Raw genomic sequence first — 21,469 nt, 5'->3', positions numbered from 1 at the left:
GTCTTTATTTCCTTTAATAAAGGCAGATTGCCAACTGCCTAAAAGCATGAGCTGTAAGATTTCCCGGATTTGGATCTTGGCTTTTTTTTTTTTTTAACTTAGTGGGTTTTTTTTGGCCAGTCGTGGGCCTTGGACTCAGGGCCTGAGCACTGTCCCTGGCTTCTTCCCGCTCAAGGCTAGCACTCTGCCACTTGAGCCACAGCGCCGCTTCTGGCCGTTTTCTGTATATGTGGTGCTGGGGAATCGAACCTAGGGCCTCGTGTATGCGAGGCAGGCACTCTTGCCACTAGGCTATATCCCCAGCCCTTAACTTAGTGGTTCTGAAGTAGCACTGGAAAATCATTTAGCCTTGCTTAGCCTTCATTTTCTATGAAATGAGGATGACAAAATGGATTATATAATTTTTTTTTTGGGGGGGGGGTGCTGGACCTAGGGCTTGGACTCAGGGCCTGGGGACCATCCCTGATCTTTGCTCAAAACTAGTGCTCTACCACTTGACCCACAGTTCCACTTTGGGCTTTTTGGTGATTGATGACCCTGTAATAACATTTAAAGTAGCTAGTTACCTTGAGTAAAGGCTCTATTATCCTACAATCCTTTTTGGCTTTAGGACAGGTTGAGGATTCCCAGAATGCCCTGAGGGTACATAAGATATGGGGAAATAAGACTAAGACCTTGCCGAACATAAGCTTAAATTGGGTCTTAACAGGGTACTGCTATGGTTTGAATGGTTTATCTCCTGATCAGAAGTTTTGCGCTAAAAACTTAAACTTCAAAGTCATATGTTAATGGGATTTTGATGTAAGAAATTTGAGACTTGACTGTGTCATGAGAGCTCTGCTATTATGGATTGCTCTGTTCACAGGTTAACTGTTATTAGGGAGAGACTTTGTTGATTTTTAAAATGCCCGTTTTATCTTGCACATGATGCTTTCCACCATCTAATGATGTAGTTTCTGGCACTATGCCCTTAGATTTAGTGGCTTCAGAACCACGAGCTTGGTTAAATCTGTGTCCTTTTATGAATTACCCAGTCTTGACTAGTTGTAAACAGACTACACCTAGACAGATTTAGGCTTAGTTAGCTTGAAACCTGGGGCCATCCTGATTGAAAGACTTTAATGCACAATGGTTCATCCAAATTGGAGGAGACAGGATAGAAATTCCCTGATGTAGAGAATGGAAAAGGAGACCAAAGGATTTAGCATTTGTGATCCTCTACCTTTATAAGAATCTGGACAGCCGGTTTTTTATTCCTCTGTACTGGCTTTGTGCCCTTGTTTAGCCTTTTCTGGTCAGGGCTGGTGTATTACCACTTTTGCTGTGGCACTGCTAGCTTCTTGCTGATTAATTGGAGGTATACGTCTCATGAACTTTTTTGCTGGGCTGGCTTCAAATTGATCCATCCTCAGAGCTCCACCTTGAGTAGCTAGGATTACAGGTGTGAGCCACTGGTGGCAGAGCACTAGCACTAAAGCCTGATAGTATGGCAGTGGACGAGGAGTGGCAGTGGGGGATGTTTCAGTTGAAAGGGATCCACTGGTTCAATGAGCCTTGCTAATGGTGATTATTTTGAGTACAGTCACACATTACCCAGCACAAGAATACATTCCGGGAAATGTGTTGGGCAATTTCATTGTGTTGAGATAAGAGAATTTATTCACAAACTTAGATGGTATACATCAGTCATGAGCTCTATGTCAGCACTAGGCTGCTGCCAGTGTAACATGAAATACTGGCTTACAATAAAAACAAAAAAAAGTGCCCACTGAAAAATGATTATAGTGTAGGGGCTGGATATGGTGGGGACACACCTTTAATTCCAGCATTTTGGCAGAAGGATCTTGAACTTGAAGTCAGCCTTCCCCCTACTACTAGAAGTAGTAAATTCAAAACCCAGTTGCAGTTTATTGCTATTATCAAGTATTATCTATGCAACTGTATGTGCAATACTTTTATATAAATGATGGCACAGGGTAGGTTTGTTTACACCAGCAATGTGTGTTGTACTATGACATTTCGCCAGCTATATTACAGGCAGTAGGAATTTTTCAGTCCCATTCTCTGTGGAACCACTCACTATATGCAGTCTCTCCCTAACTAAATATTATGCACCACATATTATGAACAGTAGTTTACTTAATTGCTAGACTAGAAAGATAGGCATGGGCAGTATAGTAGGCAGGAGAACCTACAATATAATATAGAACCAGAATAGATTCCATGATCCATTTGATGTACTTGAATGAGCCACAGCAGTACTCATGCCGCCTCAGGCAGGTCCCACCCTGTTTATAATTCACTTTGCTAAGTCTACTGAGAAAGGGCCAAAGACTAACATTGTAATTATGCAATGCAAATTCCAAAACTTTGGGGGATTATTTAATTAATATCAGAGAACCAGAACATCATCAGTTTAGAGTAAGGTTTTATAAAAGTCAGTATATAGTTTTTACTACCATTGTAACTGCCCCCCCCCGCCCCCAGCCATTGTTTGGTTACATCACCCCTTTCCTGAATTTGTTTAGAGTATTAACAGTTAATTTTATTTTTTGTAGTGTTGGAGATCAACCCATGGGCCAGGAGGCCTTATTAATACTAGGCAAGCATTCAACCAGATCTACACTTGATCTTAGCCAAAAGGCCAAGAAGCAATTCAACCAGATCTATATTCCCCAACCTGCTTTCTTAAAATTCATGAAGGGATACAGCTGGCACTGCTCAACAGTGTACTTAATATTCTCAAATTACTAGTTATTATGACAAGATAGCAATTCTAGATAGCATTTTGAAGTATTTTCTCTGTAGCTTGGTGCACTATATCAGTTTAAAACTTTCTACCAAATATTTTAAAACCTACCTTTATGTATGAAACTTTTTCTATGGCACTGGAGACCGAACTCGGCCTGTTTTTATCAAGCTCCCTACCAACTGCAATACATACATATTCTGGGTAACACTAAGTTCTGTTTCTGTACTAAATTAAGCTCCTTACATATAAAACTTAGTATTTGATCAATATGTCATGTCGATGAGCATTTAGCAAATTCTGGCTTTCTGGTAATTGGAGAACCCTATCATGAATTTCCTGCCTGGGCTAGCTTCTTATTGAGTTACAGTAATTTATTCAATTATGCAAACAAGAAAGTTACAGTGATTTTTGTGCTTAAGTTTTAATTCCAACTAGGAAGAATTAGGTGTTTTGCTTTTTTTTTTTGCCAATCCTGGGGCTTGGACTCAGGGCCTGAGCACTGTCCCTGGCTTCCTTTTTGCTCAAGGCTAGCACTCCACCACTTGAGCCACAGCGCCACTTCTGGCCGTTTTCTAGATATGTGGTGCTGGAGAATTGAACCCAGGGCTTCATGTATAGGAGGTGAGCTCTCTTGCCAGTAGGCCATATTCCCAGCCTGGTGTTTTGCTTTTTTTGTTTTTGGCAACACTGGAATTTGAACTAAAAGCTTCCTCAAGCTTATTCAGACAGATGTGATTCATAGTTGCTCTATCACGTGAGCTGAGACTCCACCCAATTTTTGGCTGGTAAATTGGGGAGATGGAATCTGGAGGATTTTTCTGTCTAGAGTGGCCTTAGTCTTCTGAGCATCTAGGATTACAGCACCCAGATGAAGTGGAGTTTTTATAGTCATTACAGAAAATTACTTGTATGTCATATTATCTTGTTGAAATATACTATTAAATCAGATAAAGAGAAACGAAGATTCTTTTGGGAATATCCTGTAACAACACTAAAAGTTTCTTTTATTTCTGCTAAATTAATATTCTGTTTTTCTAATTCTTCCAACACCCAGACTTTTTATGTGATGAGATTTCTTATGTATGTTTATAGAGTTTTCAGTTTTAACTATACCACTCTTCCAGAGCTTAATGGTTGTAATGTTACTTCCTCTGAGCTTGGGATGTGGGTCAAATGGTTAAAGTGCCTGCCTGGCAATTTTGAGGCCTGTCTAGCCAAAATAATAAATTAACTACTCTTGATTACTCAAATAAAGCAAGAATATTAGTTCAAATAACTTTTTCATCTGATTTTACGGTGATGTTAACTTGAGCTAACTATTCAAAAAAGTATACACATACACACACCTAAAAAGAAAATATAACAAAACAAAAACCCCAAAGAAACTTCATATACTGACAAATTTTACTTCTCAGTGGTGGCACAGCTACATATTACAACATAACAAACATAAAATTTCTACTGTTGGGATTTCAGTACTTGTGAAGTTATATAAGAACAATAGCTCTGAAGTTTCGTCTCTGACAAGTATTTAACTTTTCAAACGGTATTAATAAATTAAAATCAGTGTGTAAATTATGATATCTTAAAACTGTGAAAAAATTTCAGTGTTGTACTTGTCACTTGGCAGAACAGTATTCCTTATTCTACCCAGGGTAATTTCAATATGTAAAAGGCTTTAACTTCATTCTGTATACTACACATAGAAAAACATCACAAATAAGTTAACAAAGGTATGTGATTAAGAATAGTAAAGGATAGCAGGGCACAATGGTGCATGCCTATAGTCCCAGCTACTGAGTGTGACAAAAGATGACTAGCTCGAAGGATGTACCTTACCTTAGTGGTATGGTAGATTGCTGCCTAGTTTGCCTGAAGCCTTGAGTTTGATCCCCAACACTGCTCCCCTAAAAAAAATGAAGCACTTCTACAATGTACTTCAGTTTCTAAGTACTATCTGTGCGAAAATTTTCTAAATTTATTAAACATAGTGTGATCCCAGTCAAAGTTCATATTATGAAACACTTTTCATTAAAACTTGTTTTCTTTAAATAAGAAAAACTTACAAAGCAAAGTTCTCAAACCAATAAACTTGGAGCTAATTTTCTGAATGAAAACATCAGTACCTTTTTTTCTTTATTTTTACACAACTGAATTGAATAGAAAAGGAAATATAAGTTGGCATAGAACTATTGGGCCATCTGTACAGACACCTGAGAATAAACTCATCATTACTGTCTTCTGCAACCACTTATTATTCAACCTGTTATTCAACCCTGTCAGCCACTGTATTTTCGGGTGATGATTGGACATAGCCTTCTGATTGTCCTCCAGTGTAAGTGGGGGTGCTGTACTGTAGAAGGATAGATTTAAATTGCAACAGAGGTGCATCTGTACGAACACCCATTGGGTCAAAATGAGTTCGGCTTACACGAAAGCCTGCTTGAGAAAGATAGCACAGAAACTTTTTCAACCTGCAAAAAGAAAAGGGTAAAAAATTAGGTTCTTGAATATTTAAGTCATAATTTTACTAAAACATGACATATATACTTTGCCATTCACTGGTGTCTTACTTTGGCATGTTCATCCCTTTAATGCTGTGTCTGTGGATATTATAATAGAAAGGAGGATGCTCAGTACTGACATCAGACTTCTGCTTCTTGGCTAAATTTGTCATCACTTCATGGCTTTTTCTCTTTCCTGAAAAACATACATACATACATGGTTAACATTCTTTTAAAAATTACAAGCCAACTGGGGCGTGGCATAAATGGTAGAGCATCTGTCTTCCAAGTTTGAGTCCCTGAGTTCAAACCTCAGTACCACACACACAAAAATACAATATCAAAACTTTGATAACTACCTGCAACTTACTGGCACACTCATTTAAGTCAACTTGCTCAAACTTAATTCTAAGCCAGAATTTCCTTCTACCTTTTTCAGCTTAAAACCTTAACCCTATCTCCTGTAGGAAGCTTATTTATTGACCATTTACCTCACACAATTCATTGCTGTCAGTACAACTATTCAGAGCTCAAGTTCTATCATACCCTTCATTTTTTTACTTGCATAATTGTATAGCACTGGATACATAATAAATGAACATAAAGAAAAAGTCTCCAGGGCTTACTAAACTACTGATAAAGGGCTGAGAATGTGGCTTATTGGTAGAGTGCTTGCCTCGCAAGCATGAAGCCCGGGTTCGATTCCTCAGCACCACATAAACAGAAAAAGCCAGAAGTGGGCGCTGTGGCTCAAGTGGTAGAGTGCTAGCCTGGAGCAAAAAAAAAAAAGCCAGGGACAGTGCTCAGGCCCCAAGATCAAACCCCAGGACTGGCAAAAACAAAACAAAAACATACTGACACAGGCACAATATATGAGCTCATTGCTGATATTTTAATACTTAAGTTCTGGCAATGTATCCTTCCCAGAGACACACACACAGATATCCAATACTATGATGAAATTTTGCTTGAATATTCAACATGTCATTATTATTATTATAGGTCTTGAACCTGTGGACTCCAGTGATCCTCCTGCCTCAGCCTCCTGAGCTGCTAGGAATGCAAGCATGTGCCCCAATAGCTGGCTACCAACTGATTATTTGGGACTCTTCCATTAAGTAAAATTTGCCTTTATCTCCACATGAAATTAACAAGCACATAATGAAAGAATATCCAGAGTTATAATTTATAGGAAAGTGAGACAAAAATCCAAAATAATACCTTAATAGCAACAATCAGAAGCAAGACATTGATTTATTTTTTCTCTTCTATATGTTGTACTGACAATCCAGTCTTAGAATATATTTACAGCTGGCTGCCAGTGGCTCAAGCTTGTAATTCTAGCTACTCAGGAGGCTGAGATCTGAGGATTGTGGTTCAAAGCCAGCTCAGGCAGGAAAGTGTGAGATTCTTATCTCCAACTAACTATCAGAAAACTGGAAGTGGCACTGTGGCTTAAGTGGTAGAGTGCTAGCCTTGAGCTGAAAAGCTCAGGCCCAGAGTTCAAGCCCCATGACCAATCAAAACAAATAAAAAACTTACAAATTTTAGAGATAAAGAAGAGTCCATAGAGATAAGTCCATTTCCTTAATTTAAATGTGTTAAAAACTCAAAAGAGATTTTTAAATGTTTTTAGCTTATTCTAAAGAAGATTTAGGCCAAGAAATTGAGGGACCGTCCTAAAGTTATACAAATGAAGTAGAATAATGCTTTTAAGTCCACCTCCTACACAGATCAACTCACAATGCCTCTTTCAATCCTCTAACAGAGAAGTTAAACTTCAAAGAAATTGGATTATTTGTGTGTGTGTTTTTTTTTTTTTTAACACCCCTGTGCTGGTCCTAGGCACTGTCCCTGAGCTTTTTGCTCAATGCTAGCACTCTACCACTAGAGCCACAACTCCACTTCCAGCTTTTTGGTGGATGACTAGAGATAAAATATGTCTTTGAACTATGATCCTCAGATCTCAGCCTCCCAAGTAGCTAGGATTAGAGATGTGAACCACCAGATCCTGACCAATATTTAGTCTTAAATACTACAACTTTATCATATAATACTCTATTTTAGTTCACATAGTTCCTCAAGTTCTCTGGGTTTCTCTATATTGGAAATGTGAACAATGTACATGCTACTAGGGATTTTGAATTATGTGAGTGCTTATAACACATTTCATTGTTCTGTTGTCAGCATTTGAGAGAAGGCTACTGAGGCCATGTCTTGTTTTTCTACCTTTCTGCTACATGTGTTTTTGCACTGATGCTTAGTACATACACATTTACACACCCACATATACATACCTTGTAGATGGTCTGTTGTGCTATCTGTGGTCTTAATAAATACATCATTTTCTTCTATAAGAAGAATGAGAAAGCAATATTTAAAGATGCTATTGCAGGTTAGTGTTTCAATAAAACTTCACCGTGAAATTCCATATTTAAGGTTCTGGGTCTAAAACAGGCTGTACAAATTATATATTTTAATGTTCTATAATAGCAACAACTTCTTATGTGTAATACCACTAGGATGTTTAACAAGCTTATTCTTTTATCAATAGCCAGACATACCTATGAAATCCTATTGGTACCGAGAAAAAAAAAGATCTGAGTAATAAATATGAACATACCTTCTGAATTTCAATGAGCATTACCAAAAGTTTTGGTTGTACCACTTATATAATTACCTAAGGTTTCTTTTTCTACAAAGTAGAAAAGTAATGAAGTCACAAAAAATGTTTGGTTCTATTAATTGAGTAAAGTTTACAAAAAAGCTAATGTAGAAAAACATGAGACTCAAAGGTGGGCTGAGGCACATTATTGTATTGCTTTTGATTTCAGTACCAAACATTTAAAAAAATATTTTTAAGAACAAATCTGTCTAAATAAATATGCAGGAAAAGAAAAAAAAAGAACAAATCTGTAAACTAGCAAGCTAGTATATAGTAACCTTGCTTCTTGAGATTTGAAGGTGTCTGAGTTGAAAACTGACTTTGAAGTGTACACTCTGATTCAAAGATTAATGTCTTTATGAGGGTCTGAATATCATCCACACCATGATGAACAGATTCAAATAGCATTCTTTTGAGGAATCCAGTGTTGAAAAGGGAACTTGACCTGAAAAACAGTACATAGAACTGGCTTTGCAAAATGTTTATGTTCTTTAAAAAATAAGTTCATAATTTTACTACAACTAAAACACTGAAAATGAAGAATTTATGATTATACTGTTATTATACTGTTCTTCCCCACGTTTATCATTCCACTTTTCTAAAGCAGTAAGAATTGCTAAGGAAATTCATTTACATTAAATCAGCAAGAATTATTGAGCCCTCACAAGTTACTCAGTGCTGTATTATATTGGTAGGTATATGGAAGATATACCCAAATATAAAATTCAAAGTTAACCCTGCAAAATCCTACAAATCTAAACAGGAATATAGTGTTAATAAATCTAAATAGGAACACAGTGTTAATGCACATTTCAGTCAGAAACAGTGAATCTTAATTCTGGTGTGTATACTGTAGTGGTATAATTAAAAAATAGCTCACGGGGCTGGGAATATGGTCTAGTGGCAAGAATGCTTGCCTTGTATACATGAAGCCCTGGGTTCGATTCCCCAGCACCACATACATAGAAAATCGGCCAGAAGTGGCACTGTGGCTCAAGTGCTAGCCTTGAACAAAAAGAAGCCAGGGACAGTGCGCTCAGGCCCTGAGTCCAAGGCCCAGGACTGGCCAAAAAAAAAAAGAAGGCTCAGGAATTAATCTAGTATGCTTCAGGATCACAAGTATGTATAAATGATAAAATATGCAATTCCAACTCAAACCTGGATTCTAGTCCTCCTTTCACCACTTATTAGCTGTGTAACATTGAGAGGGTAATACTGCTTGAGTCTTGTATTCCTTGTCTCGAAATTAAAACTTCTCACAAACTTATAGGAATTAAATGAGACAGTACATGTATAATACCTAGCACAAAATATATCCTCAATGAATAGTAACTAATATTAAGGTTAGTAATTGTTTAGAATTTTAAAGTATCAAATGATGAATATAAGATATACTAAAAATTTACTAGAGCTACTTGGAGTTGAACACTAAGAGATTTCAAAAGGGAATTATAACCTGAATACATGATGGGGTAAAGGGATGATATCTTGGATGAAAGAAAAGACAGGAACAATCCCTATGAGTTAGTATTCACAGTCCCAGGAGTGAGAAAACCCGAATTCTGGCCCTGATTATGCCAATAACTAACTCATTTGGGGGTAAGTTTTAGTAAGCACTTAAAAACACTGTGCCACAATTTTCATGTCTAAAATTAAGAGAGCTAGGCTAGCAGATACTCCTTCTGGATACAGCAACCTGTTATTATCTCTACCTTTGAGATTTGAGAGCAGGGTCACTGTATATTAGATGATATAGGTAACGGAATGCTAATCTTGAGGCTTGAAGACAGGGCCTGCGTGTTGTCCCTGAGATACTTTGGTCAAGGCTAGCACTCTACCACTTGACTCACAGCTCCACTGAAAATATTTTGAGATCATACAGGGAGAAGAGTCCTAACTGCTTACTCAGACCTAAAAACAAAACTGCGTTTTACCACATATAATCGTAAGTTGATAATAAACCAATTAATGAGTCAGTTTTGAATCTTACTATGTTTAAGTACATACCATAGAGGTCCAAGTTCTATTGCTGTCTTTCCAGGCATGGTTCCATGACAGTTACAGGGCAACTGTCTATATGGGTTTTCTATGAATAAACAAATAGAAATCAAAGGAGAAATAACTACTGCAAATAGTAATTATTCGTAGCTAGTATACACTGGGCATCTACTACTATGTGCCAGGTACTGTGCTAAGAATTTTAAATGTATTTTGAATCTTTAATTCTATATTATTTTTTAGGCAGGGATATTGAAATTTCAATGAGCGTACAGAATCAAAGCTTAGACTGTAGAAGTCCATGTCAAATGGTTTTACTGAAGACATAAAACTAATACTAGCTTTTGCTATTTTGAGAAGAAGCAAAACAGTCACAAGATTTCCATATTTTAAAATTAACTTGACTGGGATGCAATTTATATTGTATACTGATATATAAACCAGGCAGGCACTGGTTGTTCATGTTTACGATTCTAGCTATTTAGGAGATGGAGATCTAAAGATCTAGCTTCAAAGTAAGCTAGCTTAGGCAGACAAATCTGTGAGACACTTATTCTCCAATTAACTGGCAAAAAACTGAAACTGGAGGCATGGCTCTAGCCATAAATGAAAAAGATGAGCAAAACACAAGGCTGAGTTTAAGCCCCAGTAATGGCACCAAAATAAATAGTATACATCATACAAATGTAAATGAGGCCTAACAAGTGTTACATAACCTTAACCAATACCACTATCAAAATACAGATATTGTGTTCTCTGTAATTAGGTAAAAAGTAAGTTACTTTATTCTCTAAGCTTGATTCATATTTAGTGCCCAAAGTATACACTAGAAAAATCTTACTCCATTTAAACAATGAGAGTCTGAGCTATTTTGCTCAAGGCTCGTGCTCTACCACTTTGAGCCATTTCTGGTTTTTGAGTGGTTAATTGGAGATAAAAGTCATCTCATGGACCTTCCTGCCCAGGCTGGCTTCGAACCAATCTCAGCCTTCTGAGTAGCTAGGATTACAGGCATGAGCTACTGGTACCCAGCTTTATTATATTCTTATTTTTATTTCCTAATGGTGCTGGGGTCAAACCTAGAACTTCAAATATGTTAGGCCATTGAGCTACACTAACAGCTCTCAGAATGTCATTTTAAATTAGAAATTGTCTTTACAGTCTCCCCCAACTCCAAGTCATTTTGAGGTTGACCACTGACTTTCCTGGAATGGTCTAATCAGGCATAGTACACAATTATAACTTGAGCTGGCTTTGAACCACAATCCTTAGGTCTCAGCCTCGTGAGAAGCTAGGGTTACAAACATGAGCCACCAGTACCTGGCTAGGTTATTTGCTTTTTTCATTTAAAATTTTCATTATTTTTTGGTGCCAGTCCTGGGGCTTGAACTCAGGGCCTGGCACTGTCCCTTAGCTTTTTTGTTCAAGGCTCCACCACTTGAGCCACAGCTCTCCTTCTGGCTTTTTAGTGGATAATTGGAGATAAGAGTCTCATAGACTTTCCTGGTGGAAATGGCTTGAGAATCATAATTCTCATCTCAGCCTCCTGGGTAGCTAATACAGTGCTTCTCGGACAATGTCACCCCTTCCTTTGCTTTTCCCCCATTTCCCTCTTCAGTTCCTGTCCACAAGTTGCATAGCTGATTTTTTGCAAGTGTATATTGAATACAGAGACTGCCTTTGTTCACCCTTCCTCCATTCCTGTGTCCCCTTAATTTTTATTTTTTGCATTGTTGAGAATTTAAAACAGAGCCTCTTTACCTATTGAGCTACAATCCCTAGCCACTTATCTACTTTTTAAAGGAAAACAAAAACCAAGTACTAATATCACTATGAGATAAAAAAAAAAAAAAGCTTTGAGAAGAAATTGCTTTACCAGATAGCAAATAATGCTAGAAAGCCTCTAATCAAAACAACATGGTACAGGTATTAATAGATAATAGAGCATAGTAGAAAATCAGAAATAAACTCAAATTTATGTGGAAGTCAGTATAAGACATAGGAGATAAATCATCAGAGAAAAGGTGAACATCAAGAGAAAACCTCTGCATTAAAAATAAAAAAAAAGAGGGCCAGGTGTGAGGAGTTCATGCCTGTAATTCTAGCCATTCAGGAGGCTGGGACCTGGAAGATCAAGGTTTGATGTCAGCTGGGGATGAAGAGAAAAAGAACAGAAAAGTCTTCAAGACTCCATTTCCAATTGCTAGCAAAACGCTGAACTTCAAAGTGTGATTCAAGTGCAGCTGTGAGCAAAAAAGCCGTGAAGCCTGAATTTAAGCTCTAGCATTAAAAGAAAAAAAAATAGAAAAGATGCTGGTAGTTGTTGGAGGAAGTTGTGTGGCTCAAATGACTAGCAAGCATCAGACCCTGAGTTCAAACTCCAGAACTGCTTTAAAAAAAAAAAAAAGGAAGGAAAATATCAGCAACATTGGAGATAAGCCAGCCCAGGCCAAAAAAAAAAAAAAAAAAAAAAAAAAAAAAAATCCAGACACCTCTCAATCTTTTCAATGAATAATGAGTGTGGTGGTATACACAAACCATCCCAGCTACATGGGAAGCACAAATTAGGAGCACTGAGGCCTAGTCGTGAGAGACCCTATTGAAAAATTACTAAAGCAAAAAGGGATGTTGACATGACTCTAGTGGTATATACCTATTATCAAGCACATGGCTTCCAGTTCAAACACTCATGCTGCCCCTCCCCCAACTATTAAAAGAAATACTAAAATTACCAAGAACTAAACAAAATGGCAAAATTTTTCCTACATCCCAGAAACAGCTTTATGAAGGCATGAACCACAATTTCTTCCTATATACTCAAGCCTGGCATATAGTAGAGGTTGTGTACTGAATTAATTTTATAAATGTTGGCCTTTACATTCAGTAAAAAACATGAAAATTATTCCTATAAAGTTAATGATTTGTAATAGCCTAGACAAAAGTAATCTGACTTAGGTTTTTAAGATTAGTTGACAGTAGAAACTAAGTTATCTCTAATGTTTCAAAAAAAGAGTATATCCAGAAAGCATAAACTACATAGTAATAACTTAAACTCACAGGAATGTGTTGTCTGTTGATCAAAGTAAGTCCAGTATAGTAAATAACAAAGTTAGCACTGTGATCTTTAAAATCAAAGGACAATATGTATAATTAGGGGTGTAATAAAGGCTTATTCATTAGCGGCTATATATACATAAATCAAAAATCAAGAGGAACTTCAGGTTACCTTCTACCATATTACCATCCTTCTGAAAAATTCTCTCTTCGCACCACTGACAGTGGATCAGGTATTGAATTTTCTTGGCTGTCTCATCTGCTGATGTAGGCCCCCTTAACACTCTCACAACAACCAACACGAAATGTTCCAAAGCCACTGCAAACAGTACTTCTATGCCTTTGTTGCATCGTGCTGCAGCTCTATAAAAATTTTTTTAAATTATTTTGAGAGCTTAGTTTCCTCTAGCATAGCAATGACAATAATTCTGGACTAAACTATGGGTAACAATGGGAAATTCAATTTTTAGTAGCAGAGCTTTATAAAAGATTGTTACTGTAACTTTTATACAAATTAAAATGCAGGGAATAAAGAACACTTGTCAGGTCTTCAGTTTCTAGACATTTTCCTGGATCACAGCATAGACATAACCTGTATCATAGCAATAGTGCTATCTTTGCAGGTTTTCAGCCTCATCACTTCCTGTCCTGTCATCATTGTTACTTTTCTTCCTTTCTGTTTTTTCCTACAAAAGTTTCTTCCAAATATATATTGAGTGCCGTTAGTATGCTAGCTGCTGAACTTTCAGTCAAAATGAATCATCAAAGTCATTTCTACTGTTAATCTAAGTAACTTTTTAGATTAAGTCCTACTAGGTATACCACTTTTAAATCTACTGATGTTATAAAACATTTCTAACTATGTACATATATCTTTGGCATGCATAAACTGTGCATCAGTTTTCAGTAACTTAGGAATAATAGTGGAAGTACAGAAAGTGATATAATAATAATGAAGTCTAGCCTAATTTAAGTGGAGGTAGGAATTTCCATCTATATGCTACAGAACTTATATCTGAGCTAGTGAATGAGTTGGCTGGTCATTAAGCTATCCTTCTAGCTTAACAATCTGCATGTAACAGATGCTCAAATAGTCTTTTTTTTTTTTTTTTAAACTACCTAGAAATCCTGACAAGAAACAGAGAACTTCTTGTTTTCTAAGATCATTTTGCAGAATAAAGTTTACAAGCCATAATTCTTATTCAATATACTTAGAAAATTAGGTACAAAACAAATATTTCTAACCTTTGTTTTTCCTTTCCACGTTGCTACTTGCTGTCTACCCTATATATTGTTAAAATAGATCTGCAATCAATTTCTACTAGCTTTTCTGCCTTATAACTTCTATTATTTAATAACATCTTAAGTTGGAGAGTAAAACAAGTATTTCAGATACAAACTTTTGTTGTATACTAGGGCTTGAACTTAGGACCTAGGTACTGTCCTTGAGATACTCAGCCTCCTGAGTAGCTAAGATTACAGACATGAGCCATTGGTGTTCCACCAGATATAAACTGTTACATAAACTTCTAACAAACATAAGATAAAACCAAAACATACCAAATTACCAGTATAGAGTATGGAATTTATACCCTAAGCACATTTTGAAAAAGAAGACAAACACTCATTTGTATTATCAGTTTCAGTCATATACCAAATCATACTAGGCACACTATACCTTGCCACTGCAGCCACCACAATTCTGGCTGCTAGTTCCTTATAATATTCAGTTCGGACAATGTTACATCCATAGTGACGCCGGGCAACATGCTGTGCCTTGGCATATAAGGAACTGATGTCTGTCGACGTCACTGAAACTATGCCAAGGTTTCTTATATTTCTGAATGCCGAATCTAGATAGTTCACCGAAGTTCCAAAAGGGTCTAGGTGTCTAAAATGAAAGAGAATGGACATATTTAAATTCATATTGGTAACCAAAATCATAATATTTATTTCTAACGATAAAATTCCTTAAATTCTGAAGTACTTTCCAACCTAGCTTGTAGTAGTACACAATCATAATCCTATCAACTTGGGAGGTAGAAGCAGAAGAACTGAGAGTCCAGTCTATAATATACAGTGAACTGTAGTTCAATGCTAACCTGAGCTACATACTAAAACCTGCCTCAAGAAACCAAAACATAGAAACAAAATAACAACACAAAAACCTTTGGAAATTGATTTTAGATACATACTTGTTTTAATATACATAATAAGATGACATGACATGTCAAACATGTAAAGATAAATTAGACTAAGAAAAAGTTCATGTCCATACATTTTATTTGAAATGCTAGACATTTTTCTTATTGCATATGTTAGGCCAATGTTAAAAACGCTATTAAAATAAACAAGGGGCTAGGAATGTGGCTTAGCAGTAGAGTGCTTGCCTAGCATGCATGAAGTCCTGGGTTCGATTCTTCAGCACCACATAAACAGAAAAAATAGGAATTGGCTCTGTGGCTCAAGTGGTAGAGTGCTAGCCCTGAGCAGAAGGAAGGCAAGGACAGTGCTCAGGACCTGATTTCAAGCCCCAGGACTGGCAAAAAAATGAACAACAAAATATTTTCTTAATTTTCAACTACTCCCGACTGACTTCCCCACCCCTCAAAACAGCAGGACAGTTTAGCAAGTGACATAGCAACCCTTTTTCACTTACATGAAATCAAAAGATCTCAAATGCATCAGTACATTGGCATCCATTTTAGTCACCTTAATATTACCAAGATTTTGTTCTTCTTCTCCAAGACAATCTCCGCTTTCCTTTTCCTTACTGTCTACCACCACTTTCAATTTGTTTAAATGGCAGTTTTTCTGAATCAATGTCACAGAATTTTCATTCATGTCATTAATTGTAACTTTGACTGCATTTCCAAGGTGTTTTGCCCATTGTAGTCCCATTATCCCTTAGGAGACATAGGAAAGAAAACAAGTTTTTTAGTTGTAATTATTAAAAAATAAAAACAATAAGGAATATATTTTATAAATAACAAATTCCCTAAAAATCTTAATATATTCATAAATAGCTCTTATTAGACTGTTTTCCTCACTATAAAGTTTCTCAAAAGTTACCACAAAAATGTGTGCCAAACAGGTTTTCATCAATCTTAAAATTTTTCACATGCTTCTAGTTCAAATAAAGCATGTATGTTTTAGTTTGTAGAATAGATTGCTGTTCTGTTCTTTTACTTACAATGTAATACTTTTTATTAAAAAAAGATTCGCAATATACAATATGAATAAAAGTGGGGTTACCCTGATAGGAGGAGGAAGGGAAGTTGAGGTCCTACTGCTGAGGTTTACCTCTAAGCACCAAAATAACTTTCCAAGACCAAAAATTTCAAGTAGTGCACAAAAGCTTGCTTGTTAATGGAAAACAATTTTGTATATGTAAGCAAATGATTGAGAATTCACCCAAAAAAGCACTTTCTCACACATTTTCCATAGCCATTAGATTGGCTATATAAATAAGAAACATTGATTAACTAGACATGGTGACTGACATAAGCCCAGCCAATATGTATTAGAAGATCTCCTGTGTATTAGAAATATTAACAATCTTCTCCATATTATGTCTTATACATGGAAATATTTATGTCTACAGTATGTCATAGACTTTAAATATATTCTTTTCCTATCTTCACAATAAACTTATAAGACAGAACATCCTCACTTCAGGGACAGAAAACATACAAAATGGATGCTACAAACCTGATAGAAATTTCCAAAGGCCCATTAAAAAGTAAAGGTTAGAAGTTGGATATGGTAGCTCAAGCCTGTAATCCAAACTACTTGGGAGGTGAAGATTGGTGGATCATAGTTTGAGGCCAGCCTGGGCAAAAAGTTTTGCACATCTGTTATGCCAGCTATGGGGGAAGCACAGATAGGAGGATCATAGACAAGACTAGCTCAGGCATAAAGCAAGACTTTATCTCAAAAAACAAGTAACACAAAAAGACTGATGGAATGGCTCATGTGGTAGAGTACCTGGCTAGCAAGAACAAAGCCTGAGTTCTAACTCCATCCAGAATAAAGACAAAGAGAATGGGAAGAAAAATTAATATGAAGGACATATTGTTATTGAGCACTTTGTAGTCTGAGCAATAAACTGAGAAGTAACATTATTATAGTGCCACCTCAGAGGAATGGTTGTTTTTGACAACAGCAGGTAAGTTACTGGATGGCAGAGCAATCACTATTGGCAAGATTACAGCAATAGATATCATCAAATCTTTAAATTGGCAGATATGGAGTAGAAAAGGAGTGTGAGTTATAGTAAACAGATCTGGGGCTTAGTTTATGTGTGGTCAGGGGAGGGAAAAGAAGAAATAAAACATGATTCACATTCCATATCTAAGAGACTTAAGAGGATATGAGCTACTACGAAGTATCATTTCATCACTTTCATCATATTTACAATGATATGTTCTTAATGGTAATGGCAATAGCAGTAGTGATGTTGATACCTAATACTTTGATAGCAATTGCTAAACCACTTATTATTGTTCTAATAACTTTAATTTGCTTAAATCTTTAAATATTGTTTGTGTTTTAGTACTCCTTACTTTTACAGATGAGAAAGCTGAGCACAATTTCCTGTGATCATAAAACCATAGAGAGCTAGAACTTTTGGCTCCATAATCTCTCTTTTAATCACTGTTTTTCCTGTCAGGACAGGAGCTTAGGAAGGACAGTTTACAAATGCTCTCACCACTCGGTACAAAATTTCCCACTGTACAATATAATAATCTTAAGAAAGACTTGGATGGGTAGTACAAGTGCTTTTTAGAGATTTTCTGCTACTACTATCATCTTTTCTTTATTTTTAAGTCTTTTGGGAAAAGTCTCAATTTCAAAACTGAAAGCTAGGCAATGAACAGCACAACATGAAAGAGCTATCTATTGCTCTTGATTACAGTAAGTAAGTATTCTTGAAATAAAGTAACTCCTTACTGAATCTGATCAAACTACCAATATGGAAAATACAATTAACAGAAGACAGTGTTACATGTGTCATGGCAATAGAATCAATTTAGATGGTTAGAAATTATAGGTCAAAGGTTAACACATACACACACACTCTAAGAATAGAAGGGACTTAGACATCAAACAATTAAAAAATATATATATATATATCTGTTCTGAAGCTGGGTGCAGGTGGCTCCCACCTGTAATGTTAGCTAATTGGGAAGCTGAGAGTAGGATCATGATTTGAGGCCGGCTTGGGAGAAAGGCTCATGAAACCCCCTTCTGATCTCATAGCTGGTGCAGTGCCTGTCATTCCAAGACCCATGGAAGGCTGAGATCAAGAATCATGGCTCCTGGCCAGCCTAGGAAGAAAAAGTTTTTGAGACTCCATTTCCATAGTGGGAAGTAGGCCATGATGTTCTAGTTTGTCAATCCAGAAATGATGGGAAACTTAAAAGTAGGTGGATTGCAGCTAAGGCATGTTTTTTAGGTATATTAATGGTATTACAGTCGTATTTCCTGGAAAGTCCTTATCAGAAGAGGGAATGGTAGCACATGCTTGTAGTAATCTCAACATTTGGAAGGAGAAAGCAAGATTTTGTTTTATTTGAAAACATTTTTGTTAGCAGGTGCCAGTGGCTCCCCATGTAATCAGTCTATTTAGGAGGCTAAGACTTGTGTTCAAAACCAGCTTAGGCAGAAAAGTCTTGGAGGTTCCAACTCCAATTGGCTAGAAAGTGCTGGGCTGGTGGTATGGTTCACCAAATGGTAGAGCATGGGTTGAACAAACAAGCCCTAATTTCAAGCCAAGTGCAAAAAAAAAAAAGGTTGCTTTTTTTTAAAAGGTATAATACCTATATAAATATCCTAAGATACCAGACAAATATAATGGGATTCCAAAAATCTTCTTCACTTACCAGTGGCTCCGAAAGCATCTAGACATTCCAAAGGTTTTCGTTCTTCAGCCAAAGCAGCCAATGTACAGAATATTAGCTGCCTAGAAAGAAGTAATAATCTGAAATAATTTTAGGTTACTTGGGCTTCATTACTATAGAACTTTGAAAAGTGATCTAATTATATACGCCTAATTTAATAATGTAAAACCTAGAAGTTAGTGAAATTAAGCTATTACCACTTTCTAATTAAGCATTCATTTATTTATTTAATAAAACTTAACCACAAAAGTCTATTCAAGTGTAATTATATAAAATAAAGTCTATTTTACTCTCTTAACAAAGAAACTGGCTTTGTAGCTAAAACAAAGGAAACCATTTTGAGAAAAATGTTACAACAGATAATTATCATTTTGTATCATTTTCAATTATTAGCTCATAAGAACTTAAAAAGTTTTCACTATTTGAAATAGCCCATAACCTTATTTGAATTAATCTTACCGATTTAGTTTCATTTTCGGATTAAAATAGGAATCTGTTTTCTGAGGTATAGAATAGTTAGGACAAACTTGTACATCTGTATCTGCTTCCTTCAAAATTTCACTTGATGGTTTAGCAGTAGACACTATTATTGAAAAAAATATATTTAGGGAAATATGACATTCCAATATCTTAAACAGTATACACTTATAAAAATAATTTTATTAGATTATTTTGTATTAAAGCAAAAGGTTGTGTAGATAGAAAGGAACACACCAAAAACTACAAACAAGATTCATTCATCAGTAACTCTAGAAAAAGAGTTGGACCTAGATATTGGATGGAAGAAAATAAATCTTTAAAATCTGGACTGCCAGGCTGGGAATATGGCCTAGTGGTAAAGTGCTCACCTCGTATACATGAAGCCGTGGGTTCAATTCCTCAGCACCACATGTATAGAAAAAGCCGGAAGTGGCACTGTGGCTCAAGTGGTAGAGTGCTAGCCTTGAGCAAAAAGAAGCCAGGGACAGTGCTCAGGCCCTGAGTTCAAGCCCCAGGACTGGCAAAAAAAAAACCAAAACATAAAATCTGGACTGCCTAGCATAACAATATCTATAATATTATACCTAAGAGCAGTCAGGCTAAGCTAGCATAAAACCTTACAGTAACTTCATGATTAATCAAATACTACATTGTGTCTGTCTGTATGGGCTGGTTGCTAAACATATTTCACTGTGTTATCATTAGAAAATGAATACCTGCATGACTATATTCCATAAGTTTGAGCGAATGAGTAAAAAAATCACTTATTTTTTGAACATTTTGAATGTCAGAATAATTTCTGATATAATTTTAAACAATAATTGCATTTAGATGGCTATAAGTAGTAAAAAGGAAAAAAATAGATATAAGCTAGTGGCTCAAACCTCAAAACCTGTACTCTCAGGATCATGGTTTGAAACCAGCCTGGGCAGCAAAGTCTCTAAGATTCTTATCTCCAATTAACCATAAAAAAACAAAAGTGGAGCTATGGTTCAAGTGGCAGAGGGCTAGCCCTGAGCAAAAAGTTCAAGGACAGCAGCCAGGCCCTGAATTCAGGCCTCAGTATACACACGTACAAAAAAAATCCAGAAGCCAAACCAAACTAAAAACAAAAAAAAGATACATATAAGAGTTCAGGTGTCCATGGCACATGCCTGTAATCCTAGTGAGGATCACCGTTTGAAGCTAGCCCAGGCAGAAAGTCTGTCTACAATAACACATACCCCCCGCCCCCCAAAAAAAGCTAGAAGTGAAAGAAAGAAAGAAAGAAAGAAAGAAAGAAAGAAAGAAAGAAAGAAAGAAAGAAAGAAAGAAAGAGAGTAGAATATTTAAGCTACAAGCTAAGTAATAATAATAAGTAAATATGTATGTTTTAAATATTCAAAAATAATGTATAGCTGTTTAATTTGTGGGGAAAAAACTGGGATGATCTGTGGGGAAAATAATGGGGCTATTTTTATGTGGCATTTTAATAAAATTACAATCAGAAGTTGATAAAGTAACAACCATCTTTCCATAATGCTAAATAGTAAATATCTAATGTTAAATATTTTTCTATCCTCACTGAAGAAGCATGTTACACATCTCACAGTATCAACCATGATGGATGAGGTTCTATGAGAAGTTAAGTGTTGCTTTAGGCCATAGGGCTAATTTCATTTTTGAGATTTGGTATCACTCAAAGATCTTTCTTTGCATCTTTTAGTTATTGTACAGTACATACAATACAGTTACTGATGCAAAAGCCATCAGCAGGAGTAATCTGTTAAGTTATCTATATTTAGTTGAATGTCACTTGTATTTCTGTTTATTAGTTTCTTAAAGTTGGGTTGTTAAAGCAAAGTCTTGTTGTGCAGTCTAGGATGGCCTTGAAATCACAATCCTCCTGCCTCAGCTTCCTAAATGCTGAGATTATAAGCAAATACCACTAAGTCTGGCTTATTACCATTTGTCAGAATCTGTTGAGAATAGCTGTAATGTTATTGGAAACATCACACAAATAAAACAAACAGTAGTCAATCAATATACATCATCTGTCTAAGGATCTGAAAAGAACTTGATTAAAAATTAGGGATCTACTTACTAATATCTAATATGTTAATGAGATGGGTCA

The 21,469-nt window shown here is 36.1% G+C and overlaps 1 protein-coding gene and 1 long non-coding RNA gene across 7 annotated transcripts in view; both read right to left on the bottom strand.

The window, feature by feature from the left end:
- Positions 1-4,138: 4,138 nt before the first annotated feature.
- The window catches only part of Trmt1l (tRNA methyltransferase 1 like), a 30,497-nt gene continuing 13,166 nt past the window's right edge, over positions 4,139-21,469 (bottom strand). For 2 of the 6 annotated variants that reach the window (XM_048356773.1, XM_048356777.1), the window contains 10 exons: positions 19,336-19,459; positions 18,859-18,956; positions 15,633-15,879; positions 14,652-14,864; positions 13,146-13,336; positions 9,929-10,007; positions 8,200-8,366; positions 7,554-7,607; positions 5,326-5,452; positions 4,876-5,226 (listed from right to left, as the gene is read on the bottom strand). In XM_048356773.1, the coding sequence (XP_048212730.1) occupies positions 5,019-5,226; positions 5,326-5,452; positions 7,554-7,607; positions 8,200-8,366; positions 9,929-10,007; positions 13,146-13,336; positions 14,652-14,864; positions 15,633-15,879; positions 18,859-18,956; positions 19,336-19,459 (1,508 nt within the window). In that variant the 3' untranslated portion in view covers positions 4,876-5,018. Of the gene's footprint in view, positions 5,227-5,325; positions 5,453-7,553; positions 7,608-8,199; positions 8,367-9,928; positions 10,008-13,145; positions 13,337-14,651; positions 14,865-15,632; positions 15,880-16,684; positions 17,978-18,858; positions 18,957-19,335; positions 19,460-21,469 lie in introns of those variants that run through there. The other 4 variants (XM_048356775.1, XM_048356778.1, XM_048356776.1 and 1 more) reach the window with 3 other exon arrangements.
- Positions 19,531-20,356, bottom strand: LOC125359191. The gene is made up of 3 exons (XR_007212512.1): positions 20,048-20,356; positions 19,909-20,012; positions 19,531-19,684 (listed from the first exon to the last, which is right to left on the bottom strand). It is a non-coding gene; the product is annotated as an uncharacterized LOC125359191 (long non-coding RNA).

Source organism: Perognathus longimembris, chromosome 11, assembly GCF_023159225.1.
Source record: "Perognathus longimembris pacificus isolate PPM17 chromosome 11, ASM2315922v1, whole genome shotgun sequence".
Taxonomy (NCBI): Eukaryota; Metazoa; Chordata; class Mammalia; order Rodentia; family Heteromyidae; genus Perognathus; species Perognathus longimembris.
Note: the sequence above shows the minus strand (reverse complement) of the source record. Positions and strands in the feature narration are given on the sequence as shown.